Below are 20,663 nucleotides of genomic sequence, written 5' to 3'. Positions count from 1 at the left end.
CTTCAGCCTATAACTGATTGGAATACCTACAAGGGGTTCTACAACTTGCCCAGTGAAATAGGTCTCATGTAAAGCCTTTACAGAGTATAGGACCTTAGGTGGAATCCTGAGTCCCGTCCACAACCCTGTGAGGTGAGACATTCCCACTAGAAAGGACAAGCAGACTGGAACAGCTACAGTGATAGAAGATACATCTTCATGATGAACTTGACCTATATACAGAGTGGTAGTTACTCTAAATACCAACAGAGAGGGAAAGAGTCTTCAAATCAAGTATCAATGCTACCCGCTCTGTACACAGTGTAGATAGGTACGGGCAACTTAGACACTGGCTATCTAAAATGTGGGGGCAATAAAGGCACGAAGTGACTGGCTTACAAGGTTTCAAGAGGGAGTTTAGTTTAAGAGTAGGGGGGGAAAGAAAGAATCCTCACTGAATAGCTGTCATCTTGTCTAGATGGGTCTGGTGAAAAGAGATGGGGATAAGATTCGTAAGAGTCAACAGTGAATAATTGTTATCATGACTAATTGCAACTGTCACAATTGTAAAGATAGAAGTTTTGTAACAGACAAAAGGGGAGTGGTTAATCTTACAGTCCAGAAACAGAGGACCCTAGGACCATCAAGAGAGGAACGTACAAGTAGAATGAGGGACAGGACCTTATCCAAAGAAGCAGCAGTGCCAGAGATGGAGGCAAAGGTGGGGGTATGGAGAGGGGGAACGGCTGAGGACTCTACATTCATGGACTAAGAAGAGAAGGACTAAGAGCTGCTGGCCAGGAGCAGACTTGCTGAATGTGCTCTTTGGAGATGTAAATTATTATATATGCCTGAGTGGGTTTTTTTGTTTGTTTGTTTGTGTGTTTTTTAAAACGCTAAAGTGGAAAGAGAGAAATATTGTTAACTGATGGTATATGGAGGGGCTTATAATCAATGTAATGAAACAAGGTATACGAATTGTTGAATGTGAAACTGATGATCTGCCCTGTAAACTTTCACTCAATTCACAATAAAAACCTTAAAAAAAAAAAAGTATGGTGAAAGAATACAACCCTAGTGCACACCTTTCCTAAATTTAAACCATTCGGTGTTCCCTTGTTGTCTGAACAACTATCTCTTGTTCTACGTACAGGTTCCTCATGAGCACAATGAAGTGTTCCAGAATACTCATTCTCTACAATGTTGTCCAAACCTTGTCATGATCCACACAATTGAAAGCCTTTATGTACTCAAAGCACAGATAAACATCTTTCTGGTGTTTAAGTGGAAATAATTCTAACAGAGATCCAGGGAAAGAAAATTTCTCTGTTTAGTGGTTTGTATAGTACCCTCTTAAATACTGGGGCAAGAGAAAAACACAATAGAAACTTCAAGTAACATTTAGTTGAGGGCACTCAAAATTCTTTATATATGGATTTTTATTAAAAGCAAGATTTCTTTTAAAGATAAGATTTAAATATTAAAGAATAAAAACAGTCCTCATATGCTACATTAATTACAGTACCTATAAAATTAAACTGATATACATGCAAGAAATATGAAAGTTCATGGAAAAATGGAATGAAAAATAATGGGATTTTTCCATGAAATTTTAAAGACCCCCTTATAGTTCATATTATCTGTGTGACAAATGAAGAACAATGGAGTCCTGGTGTGATACTGTAGGATAAAGTACTGAACCTCAAGGTTTGTTTGAACAAAGGTGGTGGTTCACATTCACCAGCCACTCCATGGAAACCCTATACAGAGTGGCTATGAATCGAAACAGGCTTAATAACAAAGAGCAAGTGACTTGAGCTCTGTGAGTCTTTGGTTTCTCCCTGTAAATACAGCAATTCAATTAGCTTAATATAATCTCCTAGCTATAGCACTTAATTTTTAAAGGATTTTTCTAATTGTTGTCTAAAATTAAATACTGCCTAATGTTAATTGTTGTCTATTAAGAGTTTTGATCATGTTGTAAGGTAACAGTAGAGAAAAATGGGCAAGCCACAAAATAATGTGGCATCAATACAAAATATTGAAAGTTATAAGCATATATTATAATAAATCGAAATGGAAAATAATTCGAGCAAATCATGCTCTATAGATAAATACATATTATCAAGGAAAATCCTTTGAAATATATTCAATTAACTAAGGATGAGAATTCCAGATATTACAGTTTAAGTTCATACAATTTAATGTGTGCAAATCTTCCCTCTATTCTTTAGGAAGAAAGGGGAATTTCAGAGACAAGAGTTTGTTATCAACATAACCTTTCAGAAGAAGGCAGAATTTATCCTAAACATATGGAAGAAATAAACTTGAAAAGCAAAATGGCTTGCTTAACCCAAAACATTAGAAAGGCCAGTAAAAAGAGAGAGAGAGAGAGAGAGAAAGAACATGTCCTTGCATATAATTTTTTAAATTCTAAAAGACTGATCATTAACCACAACTTTCCAAATCTAACTTAGTATACTTATGAATATAAATCAAAAAAGATTTCCTTTCCCAAGGGAAAAAAAAAAGTAGCAAATTCTTGGACTTCTTTTTGAAATTTAACTTACATCATTACGAATAACTTCCCTGGAATCTGCTAATAAATCCATTAATCTTGAAACACCTAGAAAAAAGCAAACGAGAAAAATACTGGCAATTCAAATTATGCAAATGCTGACTCAAATTATAAATAATTTATTAACAAACCATTCCCATCTTCCTCTCTAGGAAATAATACTCATTTTTTAATCAAATGATATGATGAAGGTTAAATCACTTACCCATGGGGCTGACTAAAATAATTTGCTGCACCTGAGGCCCTAGTTGCTTTAAAAGAGAAGTGAGAAGCCGTACACCAGGCCAGCGGACATGGAAATCAAACTCCTGAAATATAACAATTCAAAATATTTAACATCGTAATTCACCTTTTCAAGGAAAACAAAAATGAATCTAAAGATAATAAAGGCGATAAAAAGAAAATAACAAATTGATAGAAACTCAGCATATGGAATAAAATGTTACTGCCTTAATAAAACAGCATTTTATAAAAACAAAAGTTAAAAAGCAGCCTGTGTTTTAACAGATTACATTATTTCTTGAAACATGCATGCAAATCTTATGCTGTTATTAAACTTGCTACCTTAAAATGTACAAATATATTGCTTCCTCAGCAACATCAGAAAAAGGCAACAAAAAGCTTATTCAGATGACAAAAATATTAAGATTCCAGCTTTTTACCTCCAATAATGATAGCAGGAGAGTGATATTTTCTGGAATATGTTGCTTCCTTAGTAACATCAGAAAAAGGCAACAAAAAAGCTTATTAAGATGTTAAAAGTATTAAGATTCCCTATTTACCTCCAAGACAGACAGCAGGAGAGTGACATTTTCTTGTTGCTTAATGAAAATTTCAGTAAACTGGCTTCCCAAATCATCACTCTGTCTTGTGGAATTTTCTTCTGTAATATTCAAAGATAAAGTACTTTAACATGGTGCTATGATATTTTAAAGTAACTTTTTGTTGAGGGGGTTAAGTAGGAATGATACTTTTCCTGATATTTAAACAATTCAACGTTGTAACAGTATGACTGATATGAAGATCATAAATGGAATGGAAAGCAATTAATTTTTAAAAATAACTTTCAATGTCATTTTAACAATTTTTATTCCTCAATGCTTAAATACGGTCTTCAAGAAAAACATTCAAATTTTCTCATATTATCATGGAGATTTTTGGTTTTAAACTGGAGCACAAAGAAATTCAATGGGGTGATAGATAAATTCCAACTCAAGTATAATGGTTATACAGTTGTATACATTTTTCCAAAATCAAAGGACTATATAACCCAAAAGAGTAAAGTTGACTGCATGTAAATTACACATCACGATACAGATTTAATAAGTATGTTGAAAGGATATGACCCTGATGCACAAATTTGCTGATTTTAAACCACAGAGTACCCCCTTTTTCTGCTTGAATGATTGCCTGTTAGTCTATTTACAGGTTCTGTATGAGTACAATGAAATGTTCTGAAATTTCCATACTTCACAATGTGATCCATAATTTGTTATGATCCACACAGTTGAATGCCTTCACATAGTCAATGAAATATTCTTTGCTCTTGGCTAAGATCCATTTGACAGCAATCCACATCCTCTTCTGAGTCCACATGAATTTCTTTCTTGCAGTTCCGTATTGATGTACTGCTGCAACCACTTCTGAATTATCTTTAGCAATATTTTACTTATATGCGATATTAATGATACTACTTGATCATTTCTGCATTTTGCTGGGTCACCCTTCTTTGGAACAGGCATAAACATGAATCTCTTCCAGTCGGTTGGCCAGGTAGTTATCTTCCAAATCTCTTGGCATAGACATGTTAACATTTCCAGCAGTGCATCAGTTTGTTGAAATATCTCAGTTGATTTCCCATCTGTTCCTGGATCCTTGTTTTTCACCAACACCTGTGCAGCTTAAAATTCTTCCTTGTATACCCCCGGTTCTTGATCATATGCAAGCTCCTAAAATGGTTTTAATATCAAACAATTTTTTCCCATCGTCTTCTGATGCTTCCTCCTGCATTGTTCAATATTTTGCTCATACAACTTTTCAATACTGCAAGTCAAAGCTTCATCATCTTCTTCAACTCTTTCAGCTTTTCCCTTTTGATGTTGTAACTTCAGGTCTTTGCAAGTTTCATTATAATGCTGTACTTTGCCTTCTCAAGCCATACTTTGAAATCTGTTCAGCTATTTTACTTGTTCATGTGATGCTATAGGATAATCACTGGACTGCTAATCTCAAAGTTGGCAGTTCAAACCTACCAGTAGCTCCTTAGAAACCCTAAACAGGGTTGCTATAGGTTGGAACCAACTGGATGGCACTTAACAACAACACATTCAAAAGCAAGTTTCAGAGTTCCTTCTAAGCATCCATTTTGGTCTTATCTTTCTATCTCTCCTGTCTTTGTAATGACCTTTTGTTGTTGTTAAGTACCACAGAGTCGGTTCCAACTCATAGTAACACTGCACAGGGTTTCCAAGGCAATAAATCTTTATGGGAGCAGAACGCCTCATTTTTCTCCTGCAGAACCACTGGTAGTTTTGAACTGCTGACCTTGAGGTTGGCAGCCTGACTCATAACCACTACGCTACAAGAGCTCCTTTAGCTTTCTTCATATATGCTTTCCTACAACTGGCTTGGTCTTTGGTCATTATATTCAACTATTTTTGTGGTAATCATTAAAATTCAGGTCAGGTATACATGAATTTAAACTTTGGCTCTTGTGACTTGTTTCATTTTATTCAATTTTTCCTTGAACTTGTATATCAGCAAGAGATAGTCAATTCTGCAGTCAGGACTTAAATTTATTTTGACTAATGATATTGAAGTTCTTCATCACCTCCTTCCAGATTTAGCTGATTTAATTCCTAGCAAGATCTACATGTATGGCCACTGTTTATGTTGTTGAAAAATGGCATTTCTCATGAATAGGTCATTGTTCTTGCAAAATTCAATCATGCCATCATCAATGATGCTTCTGTCATTAAGGCCAAAACTTGTAACCATTGATCCTTCTTATGTGTCCACCTTTCTTGTTCTAATCACCAGTTAATTGTCAGAACATCTCGAGAGCATGTTTAATCAATTTCAGATGGCAGAAGTTGCTAAAAATCTTCAATTTCTTCATCTTTGGCTTGGTAAGTGGTGTTTAAATTTGAATTAACAGCTGTATTAACTTGTCATTTTCTGTTGTTGTTGTTAAGTGCCTGTGAATCAGTTCTGACTCATAGCAACCCTGTATAAAGTTTTTGAAGAGCAGCTGGTGAGTCTGAACCGGCAACCTTGCAGTTCAAATTGACATTATGGTTCAGTGCTTATCCTATAGCACCACACCAGGACTCTGGCATATGGATATCATCCCATCACAGACAGCACAGCATTGTGCATCAGATCTTGAAATGTTCTTTTTGACAGTGTGACACCATTCCAATTCAACTTGTTATTCAAAACATAGGCAAAATTCTTGAATTAAAATTGGCCAATACTAGTCCATTTCACCACTCTAACACCTATAATATTGATCCTTAAGTACTCCATTTCATTTTTACAACTTCAAATGTTCTAAAACTCCTACTTTGTACATTCCACATTTCTATTAATGGAAGTTTGCAGCTGGTTGTTCTCAGTTTGAATCAAGGCCGATCAGTAAATGTAAGTCCTGAAAGCTTTACTACAGCCATATCATTAAGGTGGACTTTACTTGGAGTCCTGGTTTGGCACTCACTGTAGGATAAAGCACTGGACCACAAGTTCAGTTTGAACCACAAGGCCAGCAGTTCAAACTCATCAGCTGCTCCTTGTAACCCTAAACAGGGTTGTTATGAGTTGGAACTGGCTCAAGGCACTTAACAACAACTACTTGGAGGAAGTAGCTTTTCCCCAGTCATATTTCAAATGCCTTTCAACCTCAGGGACACATATTCCATCACTATATCATACAATGTTTGACTGCTATTCATAAGATTTTCACTGGCCAACTTTTTCATATGTAGATCAACAGGTCTTTTCTTCCCAGTTTGACTTAGTCTGGAAGTTTGGCTGAAGCCTGTCCACCATGAGTAACACTGTTGCTGTTATGTGCCGCGGAGTCAGTTATGACTCATAGTGACCCTGTACAGGGTTTCCGAGGCTGTAAATCTTTACAGGTGCAGAAAGCCTCATCTTTCACCCGAGGAGCAGCTGGTAGTTTTGAACTGCTAACCATGAGATTAGCAGCCCGATTTGTAACCACTACACTACCAGAGCTGGTTGAGTAACACTACTGGTATTTAAAATAATGGTGGCATAGCATTCAGCCTCACAGCAAAATACAAGCCTCTAAAATCAGACAAACTGACAGAAAAGTGGTGGCTACTATAAATGAGAGCCTCGGTTCTCCTGGTGTAGTAAATACCATACAACCAATAAAAGCTAATTCTGTGGACTAGGAAGCCTACATTGTTTTAGGGTAACCAGAACCCTAATGAAATATGACTAGGTAAGAGACACCATCAGAAATAAGTATCTAGTCACATTTTATAAACAACAACAAAAAATACCCCAGAGTCCCCTCAGGGAAAACCCCCTCCAAGACTAAGACTCAATGGGAATACATGAGCAGACACGTGCTCTGACTGGTAACCACATTGTCACCACTAAGGGGAAATGAGGGAAAAACAATAGTGAAGCTACGAGCTAAGTCCAACCACATTCAATACACTCCCATGAACCTGGGTGGAGACCTGGTTGGCCAGCAGTTTGGCAAGACCTGGGAACTCCAAGGCCCAGAGTCACTGACACAGCCACAGAGGACTAGAGTGGATAATGAAGCGTCCAGCTGATAAGAAGAGAGGTCATATGCGCAAGAACACCCATACTTGCAGATAATACCCACTTGACCTGTCTTCAATGGCTGGATAATCAGAGCTCAACTAGAAGAAGAAAGAAGAGGATAAAAAGAGTAATCTGATATAATTTGATGAATTTGACCTACACTCATGGATGCAGTAGCTCAAAAGAGGGGACATATCTTTATAGCGAGGATCATTCCCATCCCCTTCATACACAGGGTAAACAGGGATGGGCAACTTGGATATTGGCTACCCAATATGGGGGGCTACAAAGGCAAAAAGTGACTGGCTTACAAGCTTTCAAGACTATCAGGACTGACTGTGAGGGTTGGAAATGTAAAGGTAGATGTTTTCTAGCTAAGGAGGGGAGTGGTTGACTGTGTAGGCCAGGAACAGAGGCCCCTAGGACCATCAAGGGAGAAGAGTGGAGTGTGGGACCCTACCAGGGAAATAGTGATGCCAGAGATGGAGGCAAAGACGATGACATGGAGAGATGGAGCAGCTGAGAACTCTAGACCTAGAGAGGGAGAGGGGCTGTGTGCTGACGACCAGGGGGCAGGCTTGCAGGGTGTGTCCTCTGGTTGGTTGATGATGCATAGAGGGGACTGTAACCATGGCAATGTAACGATATACAATATGATGACTGTAAAGCTAATGTTCTCCCATGTAAACTATCACATACTTCACAATAAAACAGTTAAAAAAAAAACAATACCCAGATAATTGTACAAAAAGGAGGCATAGCAAAAACCTCTCCAAATACATTAAGTAATCTGTGTTCAAAAGGCTAATAACATGCACTCTTCCTTTAGAACTGTCTCTGGTCATAATTAAAATAATCACAGTAATATGTCTAATTGTGGATGCTCTGTAGGGATGTATTCCATTTGGTTATATTCGTACTCGTTGAGTCAGATAACACTGTAGTAGATAACTATTAGAATAATCTTTTAAAAAATAATTAACCAGGAGAATAAACAAAATGGCAAATCAGGTAGATGTACTATAAGCAGTTCCCTCAGCAATCACAAAGAATACCAGACCAAGCAGGCTCAGGGGATGGTCCCAGAACTCTGAACCACATATAAAGGAATATTTAAAACGCAGGAAGGCTTACAGCTGGGGACTACGTAGCAAAAGCAAGAAATCCATTGCTTTCTAATTCAAGATGCTAAGCTGCTCCATTTGAGCGAGACCAAGTGGGGGAAGGATCCAAGCAGCCACGGACGCCTGACAGAACCACGGATATTCTTTTTTTTGGTTCTGTTCATTAGTATCTTACTGTCTGTGCCCCTCCATTCTGGTAACTAGAGGGGGTGCCTGAGTGAGTGGACACCCACATCGCACCCCTGGAGGGTACTACTATGCATGTACACAGATCTCCTTGAAATGTAAAGTGACAGTTTCACTAAAAACCAAACAGCAGGGCAAAACAGCCACAGCCAGCCCTGACTATTTAACACTAGGAAAAAGGCCTGAACAGGGATTGTAGAGTGGGATAGGCAGACTAAAAGGTAATAAGCTGAAAATTAAATCTTGAGTTATGTCAAGATGACTAACAGTGGCATCTTGAAATTTCTCAGGAAGTTGAGTGAGAAGGGAAGCCCATGTCCTGATTACATCTACCTGGAAGCAATCATAAAGCATAAAAAATACCAAAATACATACCTATCTAAGTATTAAGGCCACAGATAACTCCTGAATATGCCCAAAAAACAGAAACAGATGCCCTTATCATCATATGTCCAAAATGACATAAAGTACCTGAGGCAAATGAGCTGGAAGTAGACCTACACTCCATACTGGAAGATGGGCAGGTTTTAGAAATGGTGAGAAGGGATTAAGAAAAATGATTATAAAATGTTTCAAAACACTTTACAACAGAGTTGAGAAAAATAAGGAAGAGGTCAGGAAAACGCTATAGGAACAATCAAATAAGACAGATACAGCATTGGAAACAATTGAGAACCTACAGAAAGAGGTCCAAACGATCAATAATAGAATATAAGAAATAGACAATACACTGAAAGGGCAAGGGAACAGAACAGAAGAGATGGAAGGCAGAACTAGTGAGCTGGAAGACAAATCTCTCAGTGCCACTAAGACAGAAGAGCAAAAAAGAAAAAAGGATCCAAAAATCTGAAGAAGGTCTAAGATTCATGCTGGACAACATGAAGAGGAATAACTTAAGAACTACTGGTATTCTGGAACAGGAAGAATCACACAAGTCCACAGAGGAAATAGCTGAAGAGCTTTAGGAAGAAAATTTCCCTAACATCCTGAAAAGTGACAAGATAAGCATTCAGGAAGCTCAGCGAACCCTAGGAAGGACAGACCCAATAAGACAATCACCAAGACATATAATAAGAAAGCTCTCCAAAATCAAAGATAAGGACATAATCCTGAAACCAGCTAGGGAAAAGAGAAGTGTAACATACAAGGCAAGCAAGTCAGATTAAGCTCGGATTTCTCAACAGAAACCATGCAGGCAAGAAGGAAATGGGGAGACATATATAAAACCCTGAAAGAAAAAAAACTGCCGCCCAAGAATCCTCTACCCAACAAAGCTGTCAATCAAATACAATGGGGTAATCAAAAATTTCAGGATAAACAGAAGGGATTTTGCCAAAGCCAACCCTGCTAGGAAAAACAACCTAAAGGAAGTTCTGTGAACTGAGACTAACAAGAACAGACAACAACCAGAGAATGACGTACGGCAGCATCCTCCTGAACTCAATCAACAAACGGAAGAGTCAAGAACAGAATAAAATTATAAAAACAGAGGCTCTGGGAGGTCAGTCTATGATCAAAACAATTACATTGTGAAAGAAGGTAAACACAGAGGAACAGACATACAGGTGGTGAGATCAGGTAGATTACTGGATAAAATAGAATGTCTTAAATGGAGGGAAGAGTTAACAGATATAAGGTAATCAAAACAGTGGGGTTGTGATGGGGGGGTTTAGTTCAGGTGTTGGGAGGGCAATATAAGCATGAAGAGGAGGCAGAAAAACAAATTAGATAGGGGAACACTGAGGCAGGTTTGCATGGCCTATGTGTCAAAGAGATAAACAGTGATGCATGTTTCAAGCTTAGAACAACTGGGCTCTGTGATACAGATATCTAGGCATAGATTGAAGAGGGGAAATAATACTAAAATGTTTGACTGTCTTAGGAATATTAGTTTCCCTTGCCTACTATGTAAAATAGACAGTTGAGTGGGATAGAAAGGAATGCTGGGAAACATGATTACAGAAAACTTGTAAGCTCTTTTCAGCCTATAACTGATTGGAATACCTAAAAGGGGTTCGATAATTTGCCCAGTGTAATAGGCCTCTTACAAAACCTATGCAGAGTATAGGACCTTAGGTGTAATCCTGAGTCCCATTCAGAACTTTATGAGGTGGGGCATTCCCACTAGCAAGGACAAGCAAACTAGCCTGAAACAGCTAGAGCAACAGAAGACACATCTTCAAAGAAAGATCAGGAAAAACCCAAAATAAAAATGTCAGCATGAGTGGCCACTACAAGAAAAAGCAAGCTGTTCGCCAAGAAGCCATCAAGGCAAGCAATCAAGTTCCTTCAGGACAAACTCCCCTCTAAGACTGAAGCTCAAAGGGAACATATGAACAGACATGTAACCTTGTTGGCGACCACAATGGTCTACTGGTGCGTGGAAGAGGGGGAAAGGCAGCAATGAAAAATGGGCTGAGTTCAACCACAGTCCATTGACTCCCATTGACCTGGAGATGAGAGAGAGAACAGGAAGGGCTGGTTGGTCCAATGTGTGGTAAGACCCGGAGACACTTGAGCCCATTGATAAGGACATAGCCACAGAGGGCTAGGGCTGAAAGTGAAGCATCCAGCTGACATGAAGTGAGTGAAGATGCACAAGAATACCCAAACATGCAGACAGTATACCCATTTAACCTAGCCTCGATGCCTTGATAATCAGAACTCAACTAGAGGAAGACTACAAAACAAAAAAAATTTTTTAGATAAAGGAAACAGGGGTAAATTGCTAAAATTTGATGAACCTGACCTATACTCATGGTGGTTGTTGTTGTTAAGTACCGTGGAGTCGGTTCCGACTCATAGTGACCCTGCACAGGGTTTCCAAGGTTGTAAATCTTTACGGGAGCAGAAAGCCTCATCTTTCTCCCACGGAACCACTAGTAGTTTCGAACTGCCGACCTTAAGGTTAGCAGCCCAATTCGTAACCACTACACTACCAGAGCTCCTTATACTCATGGTGGTAGTAACTCTAAATACCAACAGAGAGGGAATGAGTCTTCACATCAACTATCAATGCTATTACCCCCTTCTGTACACAAGGCAGATAGGGACGGGCAACTTAGACATTGGCTACCTAAAATGAGGGCATTCTGATAAAGGCACGAAGTGACTAGCTTACAAGGTTTCAAGAGGAGTTTAGTTTAAGAGTATTGGGGGGTGGGGGGGGGCGTGAGTAAGAGTCCCCACTGAATAGTTTTCATCTTGTCTAGATGGGTCTGGTGAAAAAAGATGGGGATAAGATTTGTATGATTCAATAGTGCATAACTGTCATCATGACTAATTGCGACTGTCACAATTGTAAAGGTAGAAGTTCTGTAACAAAAATTTCTGGTTAATCTTACAGTCCAGAAACCAAGGACCCTAGGACCATCAAGGGAGAAGAGCAGAAGCAGAACATGGGAACTTATCCAGAGAGGCAACGATGCCATAGACAGAAGCAGAGATGGGTTCAAGGAGAGGGGGAGCGGCTGAGGACTCTAGATTCATAGGAGGAGAGGGACTAAGAGCTGGTGGCCATGAGGCAGACTTGCAGAATGTGCTCTTTGGAGGTGTAAATTATTATATATTCCTGAGTGGGTTTTGTTTTGTTAAAACCTAATGTGAACAGAGAGAAATACTGTTAACTGATGGTACATGGAGGAGATTATAATCATTGTAATGAAATAACATGTATGATTTGTTGAATGTAAAACTGATGATCTGCCCTGTAAACTTTCACTCAATCCACAATAAAAACCTTTTAAAAGTAAATAAATAATAAAAACTTTTGCATAAAATAAAATAATTAACCATGTTGTTGTTGTTGTTGTTATGTGCCGTGAAGTCGGTTCCGACTCATAGTGAGGCTATAAATCTTTATGGGAGCAGAAAGCCTCATCTTTCTCCTGCAGAACAGCTGGTAGTTTTGAACTGCTGACCTTGCAGTTCGCAGCCAGAAAGCCTCATCTTTCTCCTACAGAACAGCTGATTGTTTCAAACTGCTGACTTTACGGTTCACAGCCTGATTCGTAACCACTATGCTACCAGAGCATGCCTTTTATCTGAATGGTGTGAATACTGCAGTGAATGTAAATTCAACTCTAAGGACAAGACATAAGTGAGTGAAGGCGGTGGGATATAAGACATGAGGGTGTCTGGAGAGCATATGTCTTGTAAACGAAGCACACAGCAGTCACTCAGCTCCGAATGACTGCTATCATGTGAGAATGCAGGCCCTGGTGCTGCCAGATTTGCATATATTTTTTTAAAAGACAAGCTAAACCCAAGTATCGCTGTGAAAGATCCCCAATTTGTAACTTATTCTTAATTCAAAACACTTTCAGCCTTCTCATTTGACACTTGTCTCTAAATCAAGCTGACAATCCATTTTATAAAAAACAAAATTAATTCACAAAGAGATATACTAAAAAAAAAAAAGGTGTTCTAACTTAGACTGAGGGAATATCAAACAATCTTTTTAAAAAAACAATGTGATCACACTGGTCAAAATATTTATTCTAATCATTCTGAAACTCTCATAATCTAGAAGTTAATTACATTGTATGATTTAAGAATCTAGTTAGAAAGTTAAATGAAAAATAAAATTGGCCATAATTCAGTTACTCAACAATCTATAGAATGCTTAAAAAAATTTTTTTTAATTCTCTTTTCCTGCTTACTGGATGATTCGGTACAAGTTATATTACCTCTGGATTTCTATTTTCTCTTTAGAAGAGAGAAGACCATCTACACCTCACAGGCTGCTATGAGGATTAAGTAATACAATGGACACCAAAGCATTGTGTAAATAGTAAAGCTCTATATAAGTATTATCAAACAGTAAAAGAAATAAGAATTAGTGATCTGTACTACCTAACAAGGAAACAACTTACTGTAAGAAAAGTCTAAGCATAATGCTCTGATATTTTCTGATTTCAAACAAAGGGTTCAAACACCACAAAAAATCATGTGCATAACTTAGTAAGTTAGTTATTCTTGTTAGTGTTTTGTTAGATATAGGCAACTATGTTATGTACCACTTAAAATCTACTTTAGATAAAGAGTATTCCTTCCTGAAATCATATACAATAGGATGAATGTAAAACTAATGTTTTCCCATGTAAACTATCACATAATTCACAATAAAACATTATACACTGACAAAAAAACAAAACAACAAAAAAAGAGTATTCTTTCCTCATCTTGAAAAAGTTAAGCATCTCAAGAAAACTGGTAAAATAAAACTTGGTTACTTTAATAATGCGGAAAAGAAATATCAATCAATGTAAATGGAAACTGAAACAGACCAAAAGAAAAGAAAAAATATATGGATATGCTCTATGAATTAGTATCAAAACATCAGTAACCAGAACATTAATTTGCATGCATCATTTTAAAGGGACAATATCAACATATAAACATTCTCTTAACTAGAATACTTTCCAATTCTTACTGGATATAGGTAAACATGTATACATACATATGCATACATATTCAAATAATACTTTTACTTTTAAATAAATGGCCTCAAAATTTTTTTCTGGGAAGCACTCACAAAATAATGGTAGATTATTCTACCAGAGATAAAGCTTTAATTTTATTGACAGATACACTATACTATTTTCTGTGTTCTGGAGATTACATGGATTTGGCAGCCATAGGAATAATAACTAGCAATATAAGATTATCAAATATTCCTCTCAAATTAAGGAATTCTTATATAGTGAAACAAATCTCTGAAGATTTTTTACTAGCCAGAAGAAACATCACTTGACAGTGTCCTTTTACATTATCAGAAATTATGCCTAAAAGCATCATGCATATGTAAATGCAATCTTTTACCTTCAACATCATCTGTAAAGGTAGACAAAAATAAGTACATAAATAAAAAGTGGGTGATAAAACAATTTCTTATGAAGCAGTACATACAGTGAAATAAATAAGCATTTAAAACTGTCAAATAAGCACTATCATCTCATGGCAGAAGGGATCTAGTAAAACATCAGCAATATCCTAAATGACATACACATAGCATATGCTATGTTTTCAAAGCCATGAGGCAGATTTACCATTAAAAAATTATAAAATATCCCTAAGATAAAGAACTCTAAATGGAGTTCAACATGTTAGCGAAGAATTACCTTTAACAAAGCAATAAAGAGAAACGCATTAATAATAGAAATGAAGGATGCTTTTCTCAATATGAAGAATTTTTATACTGAGTATTTCAGAATGAGTACATTTTCTACGATGTCTAAATTTCTAATATGATCTTATCTACAAAAAGAGATCCCACAAACTACTTATGCAAAAATTATTTTGTCCTTCTTACCCAAAGATTTGGGAATTAAATATAAAAACTTCAAATACAAAAACAAAAATTAGAAATTACAGCCTAAATTTGATTATATGATAAATTTAGAACTAAGGAAAACCATCTAACAAAAATTTTGCTGCTATGCTTTATGAAAGAGAAATTTTATTCTTAAAATTCTCAGCTAACCAGGGAAAAAATAAACTAAAATTTTCATATGAAACAACTAACCAATCTAGTAATAAGAAATAAAAAGAGAAAGAAAGAGAGACAGAGAGAGAGTGAGTGAGTGAGTGAGAGCGAGAAAGAAAGAGAGAGAGAGAGAGAGAGAGAGAGAGAGAGAAAGAAAGAAAGAAAGAAAGAAAGAAAGAAAGAAAGAAAGAAAGAAAGAAAGAAAGAGAAAGAAAGATCTTTTTCTTTAATATATTCTGGAAAGTAAGCAGCTTCTAACTTTCTTTCACCTGAAAAACAACTAAGATAAAATATCTTTCTTTAAAATGCGTTTGTGGGTGTATTGCATGTAAGTATTGTCATGTGACCTCCCTAATAATTTTTCCATGGTACCATATTCACTAAAGACATTTCACCCCTGAGAAATTCATGAATTTAGTTTATCACAGAGAAATAAAATTTGTTTTAAAAGGCTATTTAATATAAAGAACTGTTTCTTTGAACATAAAAGTAGTTTAAAGTGCTTCTATTACTGATACTTTGTAATATCCAAGGAAGTTAATACATATTTTTTATTTTAATAAAATAGTGTATGGTCTATGTTGTTGTTAAGTGCCACTGAGTCAGTTCCAACTCATAGCAAGCCTGTATAGTTTCCGAGGAATGGCTGGTGAGTTTGAACTGCCGACTTTGCAATTCAAATTGACCTAGTAGTTGAGTGCTTATCCTACAGCACCACAGCAGGACACCACATGGTCTATATACATCTATATTCCTTTGACTTGTCCACTCAGAATTTCTAAAGGTCATTTAATTTGGGTCTAAATTAGATTTATAAAAGTCAAAACTATGCCCATTTTTCTGACTTTCTAGAATAATGAAAAACCCAACATGTCCTATTAGATTAGCCAATCAAATAGGAGGTAAAGCATATACTTTTGAAATCTATAGAATAAAGCAAAACGTACACAGCTCCTCAATCAAGCATTTCATATACTCACAACAAAATATATTAAATAAATTATAGATTGCTGTTGTTGTTAAGTACCATGGAGTCAGTTCCAACTCATAGTGACCCTGTACAGGGTTTCTGAGGCTGTAAATCTTTACAGAAGCAGAAAGCCTCATCTTTTCCCCACAGAATGGCTGGTAGTTTCAAATTGCCAACCTTCAGGTTAGCAGCCTGATTCGGAACCACTCGCTACCAGAACTCCTTAAATTATAGATTGTTGTTGTTGTTAAGTGCCGTCGAGTCGGTTCCAACCCATAGCGACCCTGTACAGGGTTTCCGAGGGTGTAAACCTTTACGGGAGTAGAAAGCCTCATCTTTCTCCCGCGGAGCGGCTGATAGTTTCAAACCGCTGACCTTAAGGTTCGCAGTCCGATTCGTAACCACTACGCTACCAGAGCTCCTTATAGATTAGCTCATTTTAAATATGTAAGCAGTTTACAGCAAGAAAGGAAAAGAATAATCTACTAAGTAAATGAGCAGATTTCAATCTGTTTCATATCATTTAACATCAGAGACTTAATTAAAGAAAAAATAATTTTCTAAATATAATAATACATTGTTTCTTTTTATGAATATTAAACCCTATGTAAGAGTTTAAGAATTTATTATAAAACAAGAATCCTCCAACTTCATACTACTCACCAAGAAATAAATACAAGGAAACTTCAAAAAGTTCATAGAAAAATGAAATTAAAACATAATAATTTTATACAAATTTACTGAAGCCACCTTGTATTATAAAATAGCATGATTTTAAATCAGTAGCCAAACGTAATTATTTAATTCAGAAATTACTAATATTCATACCATTAAACTAAAACTAAATTAAAAAAGGGGAACATTTCCCAGAAAAGAAGATTCTATCTCTTTATAACACTTCAAAGTCAAATATACAAAACAATCAACTCAAAGATACTTTCCTAGGAAAAAGTCTGTGTTTTTACTTTATGGGTTGAAAAAGGAAAAAGAAAGCAAATTAGAAAAAACAAAATGAAAGGTTTTTTTGTTTTTTTTTGTTTAAAAGATTATAAAATAAACCCAACTGTAAAAAACGGCAAAATTCATACAGCCTAGCTAATTTTATGTCCAAAAATATCTAACAATACAGTAAGAAAAAAAAGAAACTTACCTACTTCTTCTTCATCATCATTAGATATTATATTATATAGTGTGTCCAAAGCATAACCAATTATTTCAGAATCCGAACTAGAAAAAAGAAATTATTACACTAATATTACAAGTACCATGAATTCCCAGATCAAACAAATCTGTGTTGGAAGAAGTATAGCTACAATGGTCCTTAGAAGCCAGGATGGCTAGACTTTGCCTCTCAGACTTTGGACATACTACCAAGAAGAACAAGTCCCTACAGAAGGACATCATACTTGGTAAAGTGGGGGGTCAGCAAAAAAGAGATGTCCCCCAATAAGATGGCCTGACATAGTGGCAGCAGCAATGGGCTCAAGCATAGCAAGATTGTGAGGTTGGTGCAGGACCAGGCAGTGTTTTGTTCTGTTGTGCATGAGGTTGCTATGAGTCAGTACCGACTCGATGGTACTTTTCAATAACAGAATATACGATATGGACTTCTGGTGTGGTGTTGTAGGATAAGCACGGGACTGCAAACCACCAGCTGCTCCTTAGAAACCCTATACATGGTCACTAGAAGTCAGAGTTGACTTGACAGCACTTAACAACAACATATACTGTATTGTTGTTGTTGTTGTTATGTGCTGTGGAGTCAGTTCTGACTCATAGCAACCCTGTACAGGGTTTCCGAGGCTGTAAATCGTTGCGGGAACAGAAAGCCTCATCTTTCTCCTGCATACTGTATTGTAGCACAGTGTTTTCATACAACAAGCACTGGACTGTGAACCCCATGTTCCGTGGTTTGTGACTGCCAGCAGCTCTCAAGGCAGAGATGAGGCTTTCTGCTCCCAAGAAGATTTAAAGCCTTGGAAACCCTACACAGGGTCACTATGAGTAAGAACCAACTTGACAACACTTAACAACAACAATAAATTTACTTTATATTGTATGGAATTCTGGAGTGGTGTTGTAGGCTAAGCACTGGACTGTTAACTGCAGTTCAAACATACCAGCCACTCCTAGGAAACCTTATACAAGATCACTGAGTCAGAAACAACTCAATAGCACTTAAAAACAAAATATATGTGTATATTTCTTGTTGCTGTTAGGAGCCATCGAATCGATACTGACTCGGAACCCCATGCACAACAGAACAAAACACTGTCCAGTCCTGCACCAACCTCACAATCATTGTTACGTTTGAACCTACTGCTATTGTCACTGTGCCAATCGATCTCGCTGGGGGTCTTCCTCATTTACTTTGACCCTCCATTTTACCAAACATGATATCCTGTCTCCATAGACTGGTCCCTCCTGATAATTATGTCTGAAGTATGAATGACAGACAAAGTCTGCCCATTCTGGCTTCCAAGGAGCATTCTGGCTATACTTCTTCCAACATTATATATATGTGTGTGTGTGTGTAATTTATGTACGTAAGGAGCTCTGGTAGCGTATTGGTTATGAATCAGGCTGCAAACCGCAAGGTCAGCAGTTCAAAACTACCAGCTGTTCCATAAAAGAAAGGTGAAACTTTCTGCTCCCATAAAGATTTACAGCCTTGGAAGCCCTGTACAAGGTTGCTATGAGTAGGAACTGACTCCACGGCACATAACAACAATAACATGTATGTATGTATGTAAGTATATGTACGTACATAGATAAATAGATAGCTCTGGTAGCGTAGTGGTTACAAGTCATGCTGCTAACCTCAAGATCAGCAGTTCAAAACTACTAGCCGTTCTTCAGGAGATTGATGAGGCTTTCTGCTCCCGTAAAGATTTACAGCCTCAGAAACTCTAAAATATATGTGGCGATACACTGTGAATTCAGTTCTGACTCACAGCGACAATGAATAGGGTTTCTGAGGCTGTAAATCTTTACGGGAGCAGAAATATATATTAAAAATATATATGATCTATTGAAGTAAATATCAAACATTCATTTGTCCAACTCAAACACAAACTCTTCCAGTGAAAACATATATAACAAAAATTCTATATGTATGACTTAGCAACAGTAACTATAGTCTTTGATCTATGCAGTAATTATCACTAGCATTTTATCACTAGCATTTTCCAAATTATTCTACCACCAACATAAACTCAATGTCTCCTAAGTAAAATTCATTTTACTTTTATAATAGATAGATCCAAAGATCATGTCTGTCCTGATCCTTATTAGCAAGTTAGTACAATAACACATTGCAGATACCCAACAAATATTTATTGAAATAACAATTAAAATAAAATATGTAATAGCTTTAAATTTTAATCACTTCTGGAATTTTGACAGTGAAATTAAAATTTTTTTAAATCTTAAGTAGGCAGGGGGAATTACACAAGAAACATACCGATCTGTTTGCAAAACATGGATAAGATGCTCCATAGCTTGGATACCCACCTCCAAGCGATATTTCTGTATATAAAAAAGGAAAAATGTTATTAAAGCAATTATAATAGCCATCTTAAGAAGCTTCATAATTTGTAAAGTATTAGTGACCTTAGATAGTGATTTGAGAGCACGGACAGCATTTCTTCGATCATCCAATAAAGTAGATGAAGCTACACGGTCACAAAGCTTCTGTATCTGTAATGGAAAAATGAACCGGCATTAATAAAAAGAACCAAAGAGAAATCCTAAAGGTTTTTCCCAAGTTTATATACGCAATTAAGAGAAACCATTAGTATCAGAGCATTCTAAACATGCCTATTATTGCTGTTTGAGCTTAAACAGAGTATCATCCACTAGGATTGTGGGTTGCTGTGTTTTTTGTTTTTCATAACAATTGCTTACTTTACTAAAATGCAACTTTATCCTAACATTTCCATTATATATTTGCATAAGAAAAGTCAGAACTGTATATAAAAACTTTCAAGTTTTTATAACCAAAAAAAGCAAATTCACTCCCGCTGAGTCAATTCTAATTCATAGAGGGTTCCCAAGACTGTAAATCTTATAAGAGCAGATAGCCTTATCTTTCTCCTACAGAGCAGCTGGTGGTTTGAACTTCCAACCTTGTTGTTAGGAGTCCAGTGTTTATCCTATAGCACCACCAGGCATCCTTTAATAACTGCGCCTCTAAATACAGAGTCCTGGTGTGGTGTTACAATATAATGCACTGAAAAGCAAGGTTGATAGTTCAAACCTACCAGTCAAGCCTCGGAAAGCCTATACAGGGTCACTGTAAGTTGGAACTGTAAGATCGGTGGATCAAACTCACCAGTCACTGCTTGGAAACCGTATACAGGACCACTATAAGTTGGATACATTAAACACTAAAGACAGAAGACCAGAAGGGTTGTGGGATGACATCAAGAACATCATACGTGAAGAGATCAAAAAGTCATTAAGAGGGATATTCATCAGCTACATGCTCAAATTTATGATATAAGTAATTCTCAAAGTAAACACTGAGTGGCTACT

The 20,663-nt window shown here is 36.8% G+C and overlaps 1 protein-coding gene across 1 annotated transcript in view; it reads right to left on the bottom strand.

The window, feature by feature from the left end:
• Window positions 1-20,663, bottom strand: part of USO1 (USO1 vesicle transport factor) — a 127,956-nt gene that overhangs the window by 76,823 nt on the left and 30,470 nt on the right. Inside the window, exons 2-7 of the mRNA XM_006871572.1 lie at window positions 19,740-19,826; window positions 19,591-19,655; window positions 17,278-17,354; window positions 3,340-3,440; window positions 2,763-2,865; window positions 2,550-2,605 (exon numbers count right to left, since the gene is read on the bottom strand). Of these exons, the coding sequence (XP_006871634.1) occupies window positions 2,550-2,605; window positions 2,763-2,865; window positions 3,340-3,440; window positions 17,278-17,354; window positions 19,591-19,655; window positions 19,740-19,826 (489 nt within the window). The remainder of the gene's footprint in view (window positions 1-2,549; window positions 2,606-2,762; window positions 2,866-3,339; window positions 3,441-17,277; window positions 17,355-19,590; window positions 19,656-19,739; window positions 19,827-20,663) is intronic.

The sequence above is a fragment of the Chrysochloris asiatica genome, unplaced genomic scaffold (assembly GCF_000296735.1).
Source record: "Chrysochloris asiatica unplaced genomic scaffold, ChrAsi1.0 scaffold00169, whole genome shotgun sequence".
In the NCBI taxonomy this organism is placed as follows: Eukaryota; Metazoa; Chordata; class Mammalia; order Afrosoricida; family Chrysochloridae; genus Chrysochloris; species Chrysochloris asiatica.
The sequence above is the reverse complement of the archived record's forward strand: the minus strand, read 5'-3'. Positions and strand labels throughout refer to the sequence as shown.